General features: G+C 34.4%; 1 protein-coding gene across 1 annotated transcript in view; it reads left to right on the top strand.

Moving 5' to 3' along the window:
* The window catches only part of ACTR3 (actin related protein 3), a 65386-nt gene extending 49612 nt beyond the window's left edge, over positions 1–15774 (top strand). Inside the window, exons 7-12 of the mRNA XM_027055931.2 lie at positions 594–737; positions 2738–2911; positions 9382–9474; positions 9679–9804; positions 12907–12990; positions 14547–15774. Coding sequence (XP_026911732.1) covers positions 594–737; positions 2738–2911; positions 9382–9474; positions 9679–9804; positions 12907–12990; positions 14547–14642 — 717 coding nt within the window. The 3' untranslated portion in view covers positions 14643–15774. The remainder of the gene's footprint in view (positions 1–593; positions 738–2737; positions 2912–9381; positions 9475–9678; positions 9805–12906; positions 12991–14546) is intronic.
* Positions 15775–18513: the final 2739 nt, after the last annotated feature.

Here is an 18513-nt window from a genome sequence, read left to right as displayed (position 1 = left end):
ACATCCCTAATATTCTTTGTTAATTAAATTTAATTTTGCTACATTATTCTTTGTACCTCTGGCTCCTATCAGAAAATTTGGATTCATTGTATAGAACTTAATTATTTGGCATTATGATGATGCATAGAATGCCTCAGCCTTGTGAAATTGGTACCTACTTCAGTAGGAAAAAAGATAGTTTGTAGACTATAAATTTCCTACAATGTTGTCTAAACTGTTCACTGATAATATAAAAGGTTTTAAAAATAATTTTCTATCTAGTCTAATATCAAAACATTTAATACTTCTGAAATTCATTGTTTGTGCTGTTCAGTCATTTCACTCTCGGTTATAAACTCTTACCAGTAAAAGAATAGTTCTGAGTTGCTGACCATTCTTGTTCATAATATCTGTATAGTACTATAAATTATGTAATATAGTATTATGAGGAATACACTTGAGGAATAAAGACTAGAAGAATTCTCCTGGGATAAAGCAGTACTTGAGAATATAAATACACTAACTTGAGAACCTAGTCTTATTATAATGGTTATTTGTGTTATATTAATCTTGAAATCACTGAAAGTAAACTTGAGACTTTTTTTTTCATCTAGGCCGAAGGGTATGTGATTGGCAGCTGTATTAAGCACATTCCAATCGCAGGACGAGATATAACATATTTTATTCAGCAGTTGCTGAGAGACCGAGAAGTAGGAATCCCTCCAGAACAATCCTTGGAAACTGCTAAGGCAGTAAAGGTACAAAATAATGATGAGTGTGTAATTCATTTAAAAATTAAAGTCAAATTTACAGTGTTAACATGAGAAACTATTAGATGAAGAATAGTACTTAAAAAACCCTTTGCAAATCATTACTCTTAATTATGTATATGTTTTCTGTGTATTTCTTGTAAGGAAATTTTGGGGAATTATCAGCCTTGTGCCTGTTGTCTCCACATTTCACATTTGAGTCAAGAACATTTGACTTTAGCATACATTTTTGTGATTATTCCCCATAGTAAAACTCATTAGTTCACTTCAGAGTCCTCGTATCTTAGTTTCTTCACTGAATTCTTTATTTTAATCCTAAGAGTTTTCCGTTGCAAAATTTTTTTTTTAATGTAATTGTTTCATTTGTCTATAGAATATAGGTTTGGCTCCAGTGATATGGCAAATAGAAACGTGTAAAGGCTATGTAAGGTGTTATAATATGTGTCTTACATAAGTCTATCAGTGCTTTATGTAAACCATCAAAATATTTAGCATTGCTTTTTAAATTTCTCACTTGCCAGCATACCTAAACAAATTTCTGTGGATTTCTCCTTTGTTTACAGTATGTGAAAGTAAAACTGCCCCAGCAGAAATAACTATTTATTGCCTATCTGCATGATTATAGGGTTTCTGTCACTCGTCAGAGGTCAGGAATGAAAATGAATTTACTGTTCCTAATTACTAAATGGCTAAAATTACTAAATTACTAAATGGCTGCCAAAAGACGCCAATGGTGGCATCGAAATTAAATGTGTAAAAAATTAATATGAACATTACTGCTATAGCATCTTCGGGAAGTCTTTGGAATTTAAAAAAATGATAAGAGCACCAATGATTTAAATCTAGAGAATACTAATGCTCAGTGTGAATGTCTTTTAAAACTTATTATTTCCATGTAATTTCTACTTCCAAGGTTTGGAGAAAGAAGACCTACGGTAACATAATCAAATTGTCCTTTGTTTTTCAGTACTTTTTCCTTTCATGTCTTTTGGTTATTAGTAATAATATTTGTAGCTATTGCAGATTAGGATTCTTGATGTGCAAAAATATATGAAGTGTGTGGTTTTTTTTTAATCCTTTTTTTTTTTTTTTTTTTTTTGAGAGAGAGAGAGAACATGCATGACTGGGGACGAACAGAGACAGAGGGAGACAGAGTCTCCCAACCAGGTTCCGTGCTGTCAGCACAGAGCCTGATGTGGGGCTCAAACTTAGGATCTGTGAGATCATGACCTGAGCTGAAATCAAGAGTCGGATACTTAACTGACTGAGCCACCCAAGGCACCCCTGTGTATTTTTCTTAAAAAACAAAACAAAACAAAAGCAAAAACAAAAAAACCCTGAGACTTGGATTCAGGAACCCATAAGTTGCAAACAGAATGTTATAACCCATAACATTTTTGAATTGCAGTTTTGATAAAAACTTTTACTTAGGACATATAATCAGATATGCAACAATTTGCATTGTAGGTGGTACAGTAAAAAAGAATAGTTTTTATTTTCAGTCATTTTTCTTTTGCTCATTTGCTTAGACCATATTCAGTTTTGTTTCAGATAGGTATTAAGGATTAAGTATCTATATTAATTTGTGTGGTTATTTCAACTATTATTTATTCTCTGGTTATTATGTATTTTATGTTTTCTTCTCTCTAGAATGTAAACTCCATTAATTTCTGAAGTAGTATAAAATGTTGAATGACAGAAATGAATATTTTCATGAAATAACATTAAAATAATATAGATTGTCTCTTTAGTTGATCAGATCTTACTCAATTTATATATGAAGCCAGGAGTTATGTGTAGGAGATGAGAGATGAGCTTTTTATTTGTACTAGACATCAGATAATACCGTAACATAAAATTTTCCTCAGCTTAATTTCTTTATTTTCTGACGGTATTTGTTCATTTGATTCTTGTTTACTGAAAATATGCCATCTTTTTTTACCGTTACTAAAATGAGGAAATAATTACTCAATTCTTTGTTTTTCTAGGAGCGCTATAGTTATGTCTGCCCAGATTTAGTAAAAGAATTTAACAAGTATGACACAGATGGATCAAAGTGGATTAAGCAATATACTGGAATCAATGCTATCTCAAAAAAAGAATTTTCTATTGATGTTGGTTATGAGAGGTTCTTGGGACCTGAAATCTTTTTTCATCCAGAGGTAAGTTTTTTTTTGTTTGTTTTTTTTTTTTAGATGGAATTGTTTTGAAAAATTTGGCAGAAATTATCAATGAACTATAAGATATTCAGGAAAGAGTTAATCTCAGGAACTTTCTTTTGTATAATCATTTTCAAGAGGAAAAATTGCTTATGTTGAAATAGGCTAAACAAGTTACTGTTTTCATGCATTTAGAAAACTGAAACTTGTCTTTTTAAAATTTGGCTTATGTGGGGTCATGCAAAGACGAGAGCCCTTAAAATTTATGACCATTTAAATAAAATATTCGGGGATAAGTTCTAGAACTGCCACTGCCCTCATATAAAGTGGCCATTAGACAAAGAACCTTTAAGTATCGTAACAAATTATTATTAACAAAGTAGTTTTCTATCTCTCTGAAATGTTAGTAATGTACAGGTTTTATTAAATTAATGAAATGGTGTGTTTTTAATAATGAAAAACTCTTCTAATAACTTAGTATGAGAAACTTATTTAAAAAAATTTTTTTTAATTTATTTTTGAGAGAGAGAGACAGAGCATGAGCAGGGGAAGGGTAGAGAGAGAGAGACACACACACACAAAATCTGAAGCAGGCTCCAGGCTCTGAGCTGTCACATCAGCACAGAGCCTGACATGGGGCTCGAACTCATGAACTGTGAGATCGTGACTTGAGCCCAAGTCGGATGCTTAACCGACTGAGCCACCCAGGTGCCTCTATAAAAAACTTCATAGAATTACATTATATGTTTTTTGTGCGTATTTGACATTAAGAACAGTTGTTTTTGAATATTGTTTATTCTCTTAGCAAATAGTAAGTGAATACAGTTTTCATGGTCTCAGTTTAAGTACGGAATATTCAAAGATGAAAAATTATTTTATATTGGTTTTACTGAACTCAGAGAATAAGGGAGATGAATAGCTAAACAGGTAAAGTTGCTTTAATAAATGCATGGATCTGGGTAGGGGATAGGAACAAAGAACATCTAAGTCTGCTTGGGAGAACTACGGAAACTTCTTAGATGAGGTAACAGTTGAACTGAGACTTCAAGGATGAATAGGTATTTGTCAGGCAGGTATGTTAGGGGAGTATGTTTCTGGCAAAGGGGATACACTGGGTAGAAGTCTGGGAGAGGAGAGAGCTAGATAATAGAAGTATAAAGGAAGGGAGTCAGGAGATGGGTCCAGATGGGTGTTCATGAGGGATTAATATGCTACAGAATGGAGTTTACTGGATTCTGGAGTTGTGCAGAAATCTTCAGTGCAGATGACACAGATTTATGAACGGTGTTAGAAAGGTCACTCTGGCTGCACTGTGTGGGATGAATTAGAACAGAGGTGTTGGAAACAGGTTAGTTTATTGCAGTTTTCCAGATGAAGGAGGGACTGAGAAGAACCCAGTTGCAAGAATAAGGCTGAGGTTGTTTTGTCTTTAAGAGGGATTACCCCAGTGGTAGAGGTAAAGAGTTATGTATGGGTACAGGAAAATGTGAAGCTGGGAAGACTGGATAGAGGAGTAGGCAGGTAGCTTAGGAAGTTCATTGTCACAGTGCATAGTTTAATTTTTCATGAAGGGGAGTCAGGCTATTGTGTTGGGAGAAGGGAATGGACATAAAGTTGAGGGCTGGGAGAGAACAGTAACTTGTATAATCGTTAGTGAGAAGAATTGAGAGGGTGACTATATTAATAGTAGGGGGGTGGCACTACAAAAGTTAGAGACTCAGAACTTTGAGTCATAGAGCAGTGTTTTCCCTCCCAGGCAGTTGTGGAAAAGGAACAAAGTGTTTTGACAAGGCAGAGGTCAGAGTTTTGTGGAGTGTAAGAGCCTGAATCCAAAAGGCCTGACTTACTTAGGGATAATGAGGGGTATGGCCAGGGATTGGAGATCATGATGAATTGCAGGTAACTGTAAATTGGGAGCAAATGGGTGAGCCCCTGAAGGATAAGGCATTGTGGTCAGACTAGTATTTGGGTGTTGTAAGGTTTTAGACAGCCCTTCCATTTCAGTGCTAACACATACAGCCAGTTCTTTGGAGGGGGGGTGGGCTGGTGATAGAAACAGCCCTATTCTTGGCTTTCCCTACTGATGACTTACTAAGTGTTTTGGAGGGAATGCATGGTCTTGTCCATCTGCCTTCCAGATTCTAGTTTGCCAAATTTTGTTGCTGTTTCTTCCTGTTCTCTTCTCTACATACATTTGGGATTATGCCTTTTTGATAAATTTTCTTTATTAGTGCTTTTAGTAGAGAGAAGAAGATATGTGTGTACAGTTCATCATGTTTTTCCAGAATAGACCCCCCCCCCCTTTTTTTTGGTATCATATGAACTGTGTCACTTCCCAAGTGAATTTTAAGATTCTGTCTTCTGTAGTTCTAGATTTTTCTGTGTCACATTTCCTCTTGTCATCTGAAGAATTCACTCTGGTTTTTGTTTTGGCTAGATAAAAGTGTAGGTACCTGCATTTGAACACTGATGATAAACTGTATGAAAGAGTAAGGATATTTATTTTTCGAATTGCTGAATTCTTCACAAATACCTGAGCTCTTTTTAGAAGGAACGGGTTTGGCACTTTGATTTTTTTTTAAAGGAAATTAAATTTTTTTGACAAAGCTATTTTGACTGCTTTGTCTACTTTGAGTGTATTTTCTGTAAATTTCTCAGAAGAGAGAAAAGATACTCCTCTCTTGTTAGCCACTTGTAGTAGTATTAAGACATGATCAGAAAACAGAGGCAGGACTAATCCTTTTGTTGAAAGGGAAAGCAAAGGCCTAAAAATATGCTTAGTAGGGACCCTAGGTTGAGCCTGTTAGTATTAAAGTATTAAATAACCTGCAACAATTTATTGTTAATTCTTAACTCTTTTCCTTCATTTATTTATTACTAAGTATTCATTGCTTGCTGCTTCACTCGATACATTCTACACATTCTCTCCTGGGATTCTATAAAGCACAATAGTCCCCAAGCTTTTTGTAAAGATGTATTCAAATCAGACTTCCTTTCTTTCTAAATCAGAATATCTGTGGGTGAGTCCAGGGTATGTGAATATTGAAAGGTTGTATAAATTCTATCTTTTGTATGTTCCTGATTAAAAATTGCTATGAGAAGGGCATGGCACAGGAATGAATGACCCCATCCCTGCCTTTTTCTGATCTTGTTATAGCAGGTGAACTGTCTTAAAGGTTTGGGAAAGAATTACGGGAAGGTTAATCTCTTGAGTGCGTGCTCCTTTGTGTGTGTGTGTGTGTGTGTATTGTTTAGGTAAGTACTAAGGAGTATGGCTAACAAAAGACAATGTACAGAATTTTTAAGTTCTGTATTAGTAAATTGATGAGCTATTATAGACCATATTTTCTTTTTCTTTTTTTTTTTAATTTTTTTTTAACGTTTATTTATTTTTGAGACCGAGAGAGACAGAGCATGAACGGGGGAGGGTCAGAGAGAGGGAGACACAGAATCTGAAACAGGCTCCAGGCTCTGAGCTGTCAGCACAGAGCCTGACGCGGGGCTCAAACTCACGGACCGCGAGATCATGACCTGAGCCGAAGTCGGCCGCTTAACCGACTGAGCCACCCAGGTGCCCCATAGACCATATTTTCTATCGGATTGTTAATGTTCTCCACATTTTGAGGATTAAATCTCATGACAGGTTCTCAGGTTGAAGGTATCATTATGGGATCATAAAAGCGTGTTTTGAGAATTGAAGTTTCCTTAGAGATTTCATAGTCTAAAGCTTAGAGAGTGGTTATACACATCACAAAATGAAATTTTCAGGATTCCAATTCTGTTACTCATTCCAGTTAATTGTGAACTGAGCCATTCCTTGCCCATAAACTAAGATTGACTGTAAATGGCATACAGAGCCAGCTGAGTGGAGTTATATTCTCCCATTTTCCCACAGGATGCAATATGGATTACCTCTAACAGATGGAACAAATAGTCTGTAGTTTGGGTTTTCAAGCCTCAGTATGAGTCCCATTTCTCTACCCACTTGTAGCTATTCATTATTCCTAGGAATTCTATACCCCTGTTAGGGTATGCTTTAAATAGATAGATGATGACTACCATTTGTTTTTTTACTATGATAATAGAAGTCAGTAGAATCTTTGCTAGTGATATTTTACTTTATCTAAATTAAAATATTTTGTATCATTATGCTTCATCATTTAAGTAACGTTAAATCTCTTTTCATTATATGCCCAAACTCTCAATAACTTAAAACTAAATTTAAAAACTGGAAAAAATTGACAAATGCATGAGAGTTATCAGTCAAGTTCTAGAATCAGTTTATTGAACAAAGGAATGTTGTCTCTCCCATTAGACAACCTAATGTGAAAAATGAGAGGCCAAGAAACGTGGTTGGCAACTCATTTTCTGGACAGTACTTTAAATTTTATTCATTTTAGTGAAATATACTTGTTTATTTTGACAAATTAGGCTAACTTTTGACCTTTTATTTTTAACTAGGAAAAACCGCATCTAGCATTTCCTCTCCAATTTTAAAGAATGGCCACATACATATATTTTTGAAAAGTTTTAGTAAAATGAGGTCTTTGTTTCAAAATACAAGTTGAATTCTGAGATCGAGTATTCAAAAACTATTTTATGGGTGCTAGGGTGGTTCAGATAGTTGAGCATCCATCTCTTGATTTTGGCTTAGGTAATGATCCCAAGATCATGAGATTGAGGCCCGCATGTAGCTCAGTGCTGAACATAGAGACTGCTTAAGATTCTCCCTCCCCCTCCCTCCCCCCTCTCCCCTCTGTCCCTCTGCCGTCTCCCCCTCCCTTCCTCCAGCCTTCTCCCCTGTTTTCTCTTTCTCTCAAAATCTTAAAAAAAAAAAATAAAAACTGTTATGTTTTGTAGTTCCTCTGAGGAAATCTAGAAATATACATACAGCATGCTTTGGAGGGCCACAGGCATGCATATAAAAATACATGATGGGGAAGAAAGCCTTCCCTAATACTATTTCTCCTTGTATGAGGCCTGCTGTATATAAAAATTAAGTTTTTAAAAATTTACTATTTTTAATCTCCTTCTTATTTCCATGATGATTTAAATTGTTAGGCTGCTTTCCATCTCAAACCTACCAATCTAACCAATCTGTTAAAAAAATTTTGAAAAGTGTTGCCTAATACATGTACCTTCCATTCCAAATAAATACATACTAATATTAATATTTATCATACTGAGATTTTAAGAAATAAAGTATTACAAAAAGAGTACCTTCCCTTCCTCAGACCTTTTCCTTTCTCTGTTTGGTTTCCATCCTTGCTTTTTCTCCTGAGGGTGGTTGTCATAAATTTAGTGTATATCCAGTTCATGTTTTTTAACTGTGCATGTATTCACAAAAACATACATTTAAAAGAAAAATTTTTTTATGTTTATTTTTGAGAGAGAGAGCATGAGCAGGGGAGGGGCAGAGAGATGGGGAGAGAGAGAATCCCAAGCAGGCTCTGTGCTCTCAATCCAGAGCCCAATGTGGGGCTCGAACTCAGGAACTGTGAGATCATGACCTGAGCTGAAGTTGGTTGCTCAACTGACTGAGCCACTCGGGCACCCCAAAAATAAACATTTTTAAAAGATTTACATATATGTAATCATTCAAATTTTTTTGAAGTTAGCTTCTTAAAAATTGAATTTTGCTTTTGAGTGTCAGCTATTTGGAAATAGTTTGTGGTATATCATCATATAAATACACAGTTTATTCTCATTATTCACAGTAGATGCTCTATAAAGTTGCTGTGAACATCGAATTAGTGAAAACTAAAATCATTGTTCGTAGGGGAAATACAGGGTTAGGTCCTGTGAGCTTTAGGTTACATTTTTTGTCAACTGAACATATAACCTTGTTTTATTTGTGTTTCTGTTTAAAGGCACACGAGTATATATTTTCCATCATTGGCATTGAGCCCAAGGCCAACAGCCCTGTAACTCATGCTTGAATGAAGCTTACCAACACTGTATTTTCTCCATAACACACATCACAGCCTTCTCAAGCTTAGAAATAGTAGATAGCACTTTGGCACTACTGTGGTCGGAGACCCTTTTAAACAGCAAAATCACCCACAAAAATGTGGAAACTGTGACACTACATATATCGTGAAAAGGCCACTTATAGTATAAAAGGTGAAATGAGGAGACTGAGCATTTTCTTGTTTGCCTTCAACTATAAATGTGTCATTCAATTCAGATTTTTGCAGCTCTGCTCATGTGCGTGTCCACAGATTTTTATCAGTTCATAGTGTATGTGCAGCTTTACATTTTTACTGTTCTGATGGTTGTGAAATGGTATATATCATCATTATTACAATTTGACTTCTGAAATCTCTGATTTCAGTCTTTAATTTTGAATTAGAGACCAGAATTTATGATTTATAAAAATTCTTTTGTTTTTGAACTGAAAACATGCTTTTTTATTGTGATATTTAAGTCAGTACTAACCTAATCTCTATCGTATATCCACCTTTACTTTTCAGTTTGCTAATCCAGACTTTACTCAACCTATCTCAGAAGTTGTAGATGAAGTAATTCAGAATTGCCCTATTGATGTCAGACGTCCTCTCTACAAGGTCAGTATTTACAGCAAAATTACTGTTCAAGGCCATACTTTTAAAAACTTCTTAAATTTCTGGTCTGTTCTTGAATATTAAATTAAAAAACCTGTCTTCAAAAGGCTCTGATAGGATTTTAGTATTGTTTCTTATGTCTTTAAAAATGTTCTTTTTCCTTTTAAATAAAAGTCAATACTTATATATTTTTCTCCACCAATGTAGAATATTGTCCTCTCTGGAGGTTCAACCATGTTCAGGGACTTTGGACGTCGCTTGCAAAGAGATTTGAAAAGAACTGTAGATGCCAGGCTGAAACTAAGTGAGGAATTGAGTGGTGGCAGATTGAAGGTTGGTTTTCTCAGTTATTGGTGGGAGGGTAGGGGCTTTCTTGATTCTTATAATGGAGATGAGAAATGTCTGCCAATTTTTGCTTTAATTTAGGAAAATAGGAGGCCTTTATCAGGCATTCTAATGGAAAGTGGTTAATAATACACATTCATGTCCATGATATTCTTGGTCATTTGATTCCTCTAGGATATCACCTACATTTCTGGAAAGTATTCTTAGTCCGTGTAAGCAACATTTTTTCATGCCTCTCTCACGGATAACTTATTATATAGAACAGATATCTTACATACTCCAGGGATAATATTCCTTAGGGAATCTACACAATTTTAAATTCTCCAATAGTAGTACAATGAAGCTGAGATGAGAGAGAAGCTGATGTTGTGGGGTCAAGCCTGCTTATACAGACTGACCCTACCCACCCCTATCCCCCATAGCAGCTCATAGTGTGAAATCACACTGGTGGTTCAGCACAAATAACTTTTCTTTTGCATGTCCTGGATTTTGGGTTCACTGTCAAAATCAAAATTAATTTTAAATTTTCAGATGTCGGCTTTCTATATTTATGAGACAGATTTTCAGTAAATGTTATGTTTCATCCTTATTCATTGTAGACTGTTGATACAAAACATTGATTTAGAGGATATGTTGCTAAATAAAAATACATTTTATTCAACTTGGAAAGTTATTAAGAATGAGGGCTTCATCTGAGACTACTAATCATTTAAAATTACTTAAAAGTAAAACACAATCCTCTAGAGTTTGCTGCTTGTTTAGAAATTGCATGACAGCTGTTTTCACCCCCTAAATTTTGGTTATCTTAGACCTGTCCCTTGGACTGCAGAATAAAATATGTTTAAGTAGTTGTTTAGTTTGTAATGACTCATAGAGACATGAAATGAAAGTAGAAATGCTATTTTTGAGTGTAGTATTTTAATAAAGTAAAAATGTAACATTTTTAGGTTGCTCGTACATTTCAAAATAAGAAATGAGAGATTTTTTCCCCTCAGTGATGTCAACTGTATTGACATTAATGATACAGGAAAAATGATGTTTACTGGAGGACTCTGCCTCTCTTTTTCTTTTATATGATATTTTTATGGATTTTCATAACATTTTTATATATCTATATCTAAATCTGGCTTTATTCCCTTTCAATCTGTAATTTTTAATGGCAACTAAAATAGTTTTAACAGCAACAAAATATGCCATTTTTTATGACCTGTAAGTTTGTAAATTTTTTATTTTGAAATAATTTCATACTTAGAGAAAAGTTACAAAACTTAGTGGAAGGAATTCTGATAAATCGTTCACCTAGATTCCCCAAATGTTAGCATTTTATATTTGCTTTATTCTATACCTATAAATATATGTACATATGCATATATACACACATTTTTCTGAATTGAGAGTGAGTTGGAAATATAATGGTCCATCACCCCTAAATGTTTTAGTGTATGTCCCCAAACAATACATTACAATTGTAAAAATCACACAAGTAAGCTTGATATAATATATAATTTAGTTATAGACCCGATTCAGGTTTCAACAGTTCTTCCATTATTGTCCTTTATAGCAAAAGAAAAAACTTCTGGTCTAGAACCCAATCCAGAATCACCTGTTTGAAATAATTATTATGTCCTTTCAATCTGGAACAAGTACTCAGTCTTATTTGTCTTTTTTAACCTTAACGTTTTTGAAGAATACAGGCCATTTATTTTGCAGGATGTTTCTCAATTTGGGATTGTCAATTGGGGATATTTCCTCATGATAAGTTAGGTTCAGATCAGGTACTTTTGGCAGTAATACCACAGAAATGATGTTGTATCCTTTTTAGTGCATTGTATCACTGAACACATGGTATAATTTGTCCCAGATGTTAATTTTGATCAGTTGGTTAATAAAGTTGTGTTTGTTAGGTTTCTCTGTGAAGTTATTTTTCTTTATATTTAATAAGAATATTATGGAAAGATAGTTTCAGACTATGCAGCTATCCTGGTTTTTATCAAACTTTCAGCCCTGGTTTTAACATCCATTTTTCTTTTCTGAAATAGTTATCGTTGTGGTAGTTGCCAACTGGTATTCTGTACATTCCAGTCATTTCATCTGTGTTTTTTAAATCTCATTTTACTGTAAGGAAGAGTTTTTCCTTCTCATTCATTCATTCATTCATTCATTCAGTAATACCTCTGTGAAAACCTGATTTCTCATATTATCATATAATTTAATATCATTGTGATATATCAACATATCATTATTACTATTAATATCTTTAATTTTGATGCTCAGATTTCTCAGATTTGGCCAGTAGGAGCCCTTAAAGATGGCTTTTTGTCCTTTTGATGCATCTCTAGTATTTGTTACTCCTTGACACAGCAGAATAATTCAGGTTCTTCTCTTCCTTTCTGTTCCTTTTGGTGCAAAATGCTATTAAGCAACCAAGTTGTGGATACTAGTTATGTTTATTGTTACTGAGGGTCACCTCTTCAGGCCTTGGTGTACAGAACTAGGATGTGTTTGTACGTGCGTGCATTTGCTTGCGCGCGCGCACACACACACACACACAATCTATATCTAGTTTTGTATGTATATAAATTTAAAACTCTGAATGCATACCGATACTGCCAGTTCCAGAATACCAGAAGTTCAATGTAGACTTCTTCTCTTCCATATTTGTAACGTTGTGTTTTCTGACAGTGAGAATCTTGGCTTCCATTATCTACAGTATATTTATGTTTTTGCTCGAATCTGGAATATGTATATAGTACTTTCAGAATTGTTAATCCATACTATTGTGAGAAATATATTAACTGGAATTCAACAGTTAATTTTTATCTTAAGCCAGAAGGCACAGTCATAATACTGTGTTCACAATTGGGTTAGTCGCTTTCGCCACTTAAGAGTGCTTGTTTTTTTTGTCTTTTAAAAATTAGCTTAATTTGTTTCTGTCGTGTTCTGTTTTGCTTTATGTGCGTCCTCTTAGAGTTTTATTATTTTTGAGTATCTGAAACATTATATTTTAGTCTATATACATTTAAAGTTATATAATACAGAAATCGTTACTTGAATTTATTTCTCAAACTGCTCTTGCTGTTTCATTTTTAGCCAAAACCTATTGATGTACAAGTCATTACACACCACATGCAGCGATACGCAGTTTGGTTTGGAGGATCGATGCTGGCTTCCACGGTGAGATAAAGCTCACATTTAAAATGTGATTTTTCAGATGGGAGAATTCACCAGTACTGACATAATTAAAAATATTTTCTAACGTTTATTATTTATTTTGAGAGATTGAGAGTGTGTGTGCAAGTGGAGGGGCAGACAGGCAGAGAAGGAGAGAGACAGAATCCCACATAGCCTCCCTGCTGTCAGCGCAGGGCTGGACACAGGTCTCCATCTCACAGACCATGAGCCGGTATCAAGAGTCGGATGCTTAACCGACTGCGCCACACAAGCACCCCCATACTTACACGGTTCAGAAGAACAAAGGAAATTTCTTTAAATTGTATTTGTATATTGCATGAGCAGGTTTTAAAATCGGATGTCTCTCTCTATGTAGACATTATATATATATATATATATATATATATATATATATATAGTATTTTAAAAAGTAGAAGTCCTTTGGATTTTATTTTTTGCTCGCTAGACATTTTTTTAGAATGAGCATTTATGGTGTTAAAATTTATCTGTAGGGAAAATTCTTTTAACCTTGTGATAATACAGATATCAAAAGGTCATTGTTTTTTCTGTGTAGATATTTAAAAGCATTAAGATCATTGCATAGGAAATATGACGTTCAAAACTTAGTGGAAGGAATTGTTCTAAGAGCTCTCTCCCCAAACCAAAACATCTTAAAATCCCTTCAAAAGATAATTTAACATCATTAGTCTATTAAATATTGGTGCTTTATCCTGTAGCACAGAGTATTAAATAAAATGAAGAAGCTTTAATCTGAATTACTGAATATCATACATGCTTGGATTTTTAAAACCATTTAAAATGAAGAGGTACATATTATTCCTTAATTTTAGTCATCTTCATTTGTGCCATATAACCTATTTGAGTTTGCAAGTGTGCCCTCTGAGAAAGGAGTTAACAGAGAGAGAGAGAGAGAGAGAGAGAGAGACTCTGTCCATACCTTGAGTAAGGAAAGCAAGTTGATCTAGAAGTTTTTGTATATGACTACTAGGAGTTTACCTATATTTTAGATTTAATGCTGCTCTTTTAGATTACAATGGGGGGAAGCCTCAGCAGAATAGTCTGGGCTTTTGAGAATCCGCCTTCCAGTCTTCAGAATTTCAAAATCATGCTAAGGTAGGGGGAGATGTGTGTTAGGATATGTGTTGTTAAATGCTACTTTTTATTTCTGATAAAGAATTACAACTGATGTTGTCACAGTTGCTAGAAATTTTAAGCTTTGTTCACATATGGAGGTGGGCTAATAAAAATTTTAGATTTAACAAGTCTATTTTATTAAAAAAATTTTTTTCAATGTTTATTTTTGAGAGAGAGCGTGAGTGTGGGCAGGGAGGGGCAGAGAGACAGGGAGACCCAGAATCTGAAACAGGCTCCAGGCTGTAAGCACAGAGCCTGACATGGGACTTGAACTCACGGACAGCGAGATCATGACCTGAGCCAAAGTCGGACACTTAACCACAAGGCACCACACAGATCTCTTTTAAGCATATTGAAAGGTGGTACGTTTTTGACCTTTGTAAAATACATGTTTTTGTTTTCAGCCTGAGTTCTACCAAGTGTGCCACACCAAAAAGGATTACGAAGAAATTGGACCTAGCATTTGTCGTCACAATCCAGTGTTTGGAGTCATGTCGTAAAATTGATTTCATAATTATTGGGGTTAGGGAGGTGGGGAAGAAATAATCTTTCTGATTACCTGTTTTGTCTGGATGGCTGGTTTTGAGGTTTTAAACCTGACTTGGAGTAAGAAGACCAAACATAATTATACAGGATATTTTAATAAGTATATCAACATGCGAATGTAGAGGAGAGCCAAAATGATTATGTGTTTTTCTTTAGACTGAATATTTGAATCTTATGTGTAACAAAAAGAAGTGGGTTTTAGTTCTTTCTGTGCCCTGATATTTTGTATATTATTGAATTATCCAAGATTCGATGGGATTTATCGGTATGTAGATAGCTCTATAATGCTTGAGTTGTGCACTTCTAAGTGTGCAATGCAAGAGCTTGTTTATATTTCATACTTTTTATACTTTGAGGAAAAAAAAAAGTCAAAGAAAAACTAGTATTTGAGGAAAAACAAGTGACCAAGTAAAGGATAAATTAAAAAAGCCTCATGAGACTTGGCGCACACACACACTCATGGGATTCCAGTTATTACAAATGGCTTCCACCCCCCTGTACCCCCACAGTGGTTTTCTTTGCAAGTGCTTTTGGAACTAAGAAGCTAGTATCTTGGATTAACTGATGCCTGCTAGTGCTTTCTGATTACTCGAATTCTGTTTCTTGCTTTAAAGGAAAAGTAAAGACAAGATTGTTGGACCAGTAATGCAGTTCTGTAGTGTCATTTCTTATTAAAAATGAATAATTTGATTACCAAAATTGGTATATTTAAAGCCTAACACCATTCTAATAAAGGCACAGATTTCTTTTTAATACTTGTTTCAAGCTCTTTAATCTCTTTATAAGTTAACTAATCTATTTTCTTCAAACCTCTGCAATAGTTCTTTAAAATCACAACAGTTGGTTAGCAAGCTGACTTTTTTATGTGCTCTGAACAAATAATTGTGAAATTTTAATATGTTGAGTGCTTTCATTTTGATAACTGGATCTCCATTTGATATTTTCATTTGTATAACTCATTTGCAGTCTGAAAATTTTTTTAGTGCCAGTCCCTGACATATCATGGAAAGTTAATTTTCTTTGCATTTTAAAATATCTGGATCATGAAGAAAAAGTGATAAAATAAATTAAAACTGAATTACCTTTTCTAATGTTTTTTTTTTTTTTTTTAGGAGCAGTGTCATTCTACTTTGTGTTTATGTATTTTATATGATTTCTGTTTCTGTTGGAATAGTGGGATTCATTGAAATCTCTCTAATGTGTATGGCAGAAAATATCTTGTGAACTTGAAATTTTACCAGTTATTTATAGAAGAATAAAATGGAAAATGTTTTATAGGCTTTTTAAAACGTCAGCATCAATGTCAGTGAACACTTAAACTTCATTATCCATGAGAATAACACACAGGATTAGTATACTTCTGTCTAAAAGTTAAAGAGCAGTTAAAGTGTCTTTGTTGTTTGTATTTACTATAAAGATAGAATTGGGGAGTAAACTTTAGGTTTTATTTACAGTGAAGCTGGATACTTAAATTAATCATTTTATATGAATCTTTGAATATGGGAGTAAAGAACAAAATGTTTGCCCTCCAGTAGTAGTAGTATGAGTATCAAAGATCTTTTTTTTTACTTGAGAAAGTAGTCCATGAACATGTAAAAAAAACTATTCAAACAGCACCAAAGAGTAGATAGTGAAAGTACATTTATTTTCCACCGCAGCTTTTCTGACTTTCTCATTACAGTTAGAAATGTCTTTATGTCCTTGCAATTTTCTGCATATAGAAAGGAGTATAGCTCCCTTATGTTAACACAAATAGGAGTTTGCTACATACACTATTCTTCGTTTGCTTTTTCAAAGATCTTTTGATACAGAGCTAAAATGGTAAACATCAAAAGATTTCATCTTCCTGATCCGTTAGCATTGCTTTAAATATGTCTTTTCCACCTAGTATTGTTGAAGAGTGAATGAGTAAGCTCAAATCACATTTACAAAGCCACAGATTACAGTCTCACTCATACTTAAATAAAGGTGTCAATGGTTTGATACAAAAATGTGAAGGTCAAGAATTTTTCTTTAAACTTACATGTATTTAGGCACACAAGAAGACTCAAACCTTTCTTATGTTTCCTGATATCCCCTTTGCATTGCTTTTATAGGACTGAGCTATGTTATGATAGCTTATTTCTTTACGTCTCATTTCTTTACATCTGTCCTATCACCGTATATCATTTTTCAGTTTATAGCATGTTTGGTTGTATATGTGTAGAGGCTGGCCAAGATGAATTCACATCTGTAACACTGATTTGATGTCAGCTACATGAGCGTGGTACATTGGAAAAACACCAGACTAAGGCCAGTGACTGAAATTTTTATTCTGGTTCTACAAATTGATGATACACCTCCTTCGACTTTGATTTTTTGTTGTTATTGTTAAAACATAGAAGATATATTTGTGTAATCTTAGATAAATTCCTTGAACTTTCTAGACCTTAATTTACATATGAGGGTGGTGTGGTATCTGGATTAACAGTGCAGTTTTTATGAGTTGTGAGAATTGGTTTATTTGTGTTAGTAAGGGTGTCTTCTAATGTCTCCTTTTTAGTAGGCAGGGCTTTGATCGATTGGGAAATGTTAATGGACAGAAATAAAAATAGATGACGGTTAATAAATCTAACTTGCCTACTCTTCAGGAAGCTGGGTTTTACAGCCTGATCCTTACACATTAGTACATGGCATATACTACAAGTAACCACCTTCTTCTGATTGTCTTGCTTTTTGATAGCAGATAGAGCAGTTGTCTATCAAGTCCACCAATAGTTTGCTTTCAAAGTTACTTGAACAAGTGGATATAACTGTCCTTGCAGTTATTTGTAGAAATATCTTCAGAAATAATAATATATATAGGGATAACAAGCTATTATGTTCTTTATTCTCTACTTAATTTCTGCAGAGAAGTCCTAGAAGATATATCTATATAAATAGAAACCTCCTTCATTCAGATAACCATAAAGATGGTACCAGAGTACTTTGTAATATTATTGATGAAATTATTTGTAGTATCAAAAGGTATTTGTGGTATTGTAAAGAGTGTTGTTGTTCCACTAAATATCGGACTAATCTGTCACTGATCAAGTCCCATGTATTTCCGCTTTTCCTACCAGCACTGCTTTGACTCCTCTGCCCCTCTAACTGCCAGATCTTATTCATCAGCACCATGCCTGAGTGCCTCTGAGAGCCCTCTGCAGTCTCTTTAGCTGTTAGCACCTAGGTTCCCAATATAGCTTAATGTCCCTAAATGTATTACCTAAAATACATGCAAACCAAATATGTACAAACTCTTGGGGTAAAACCTTCTACTCTGTGCTGTAGAACATATTCACTGTAGTAGCATGTAGCCAGTATACATGGTCACAGGCAGAGTTGTCAACGAGAAGTTCTGGTGAACTTTCCACAGCAAATCCTGAAAATAAATACTTTGTTTTTGTAATTAGGTCCGTATCATATCTAAGCTTATCTTAAAAATTTTAGATCTGCTGGAGGGTCTGGAGACTTGAGTGAAAAGGGATTTCTAGTCACTGTTGATGACTCTTCAGTACTGCTCATCCCTCTTCAGTATTTGTTTTTCAGCATACCAGAACCTTCATTACAATGTGCTTGGTCTTAATAGAATCTTAACAAAAAGAAATTAAAATCTGTGGTTGTTCCTGGTATTTTCTATGCCATAACCCGGTGTAACTGATGTATTTAGAAGTTGGAAGCTGAAATTCAGTAACACCTATTCGAATTCAGAATTGTATTAACATTGCTCCCATGTATGCAGCAGCAGTAAAAAGAAAAAAAAAAGGTACAAAAATAGAGATGAATGCGTGACTTAGAAAAAAATGG

Source organism: Acinonyx jubatus, chromosome C1 (assembly GCF_027475565.1).
Source record: "Acinonyx jubatus isolate Ajub_Pintada_27869175 chromosome C1, VMU_Ajub_asm_v1.0, whole genome shotgun sequence".
NCBI classification, from domain to species: domain Eukaryota; kingdom Metazoa; phylum Chordata; class Mammalia; order Carnivora; family Felidae; genus Acinonyx; species Acinonyx jubatus.
This window is presented reverse-complemented; position numbering and strand designations above follow the sequence as displayed.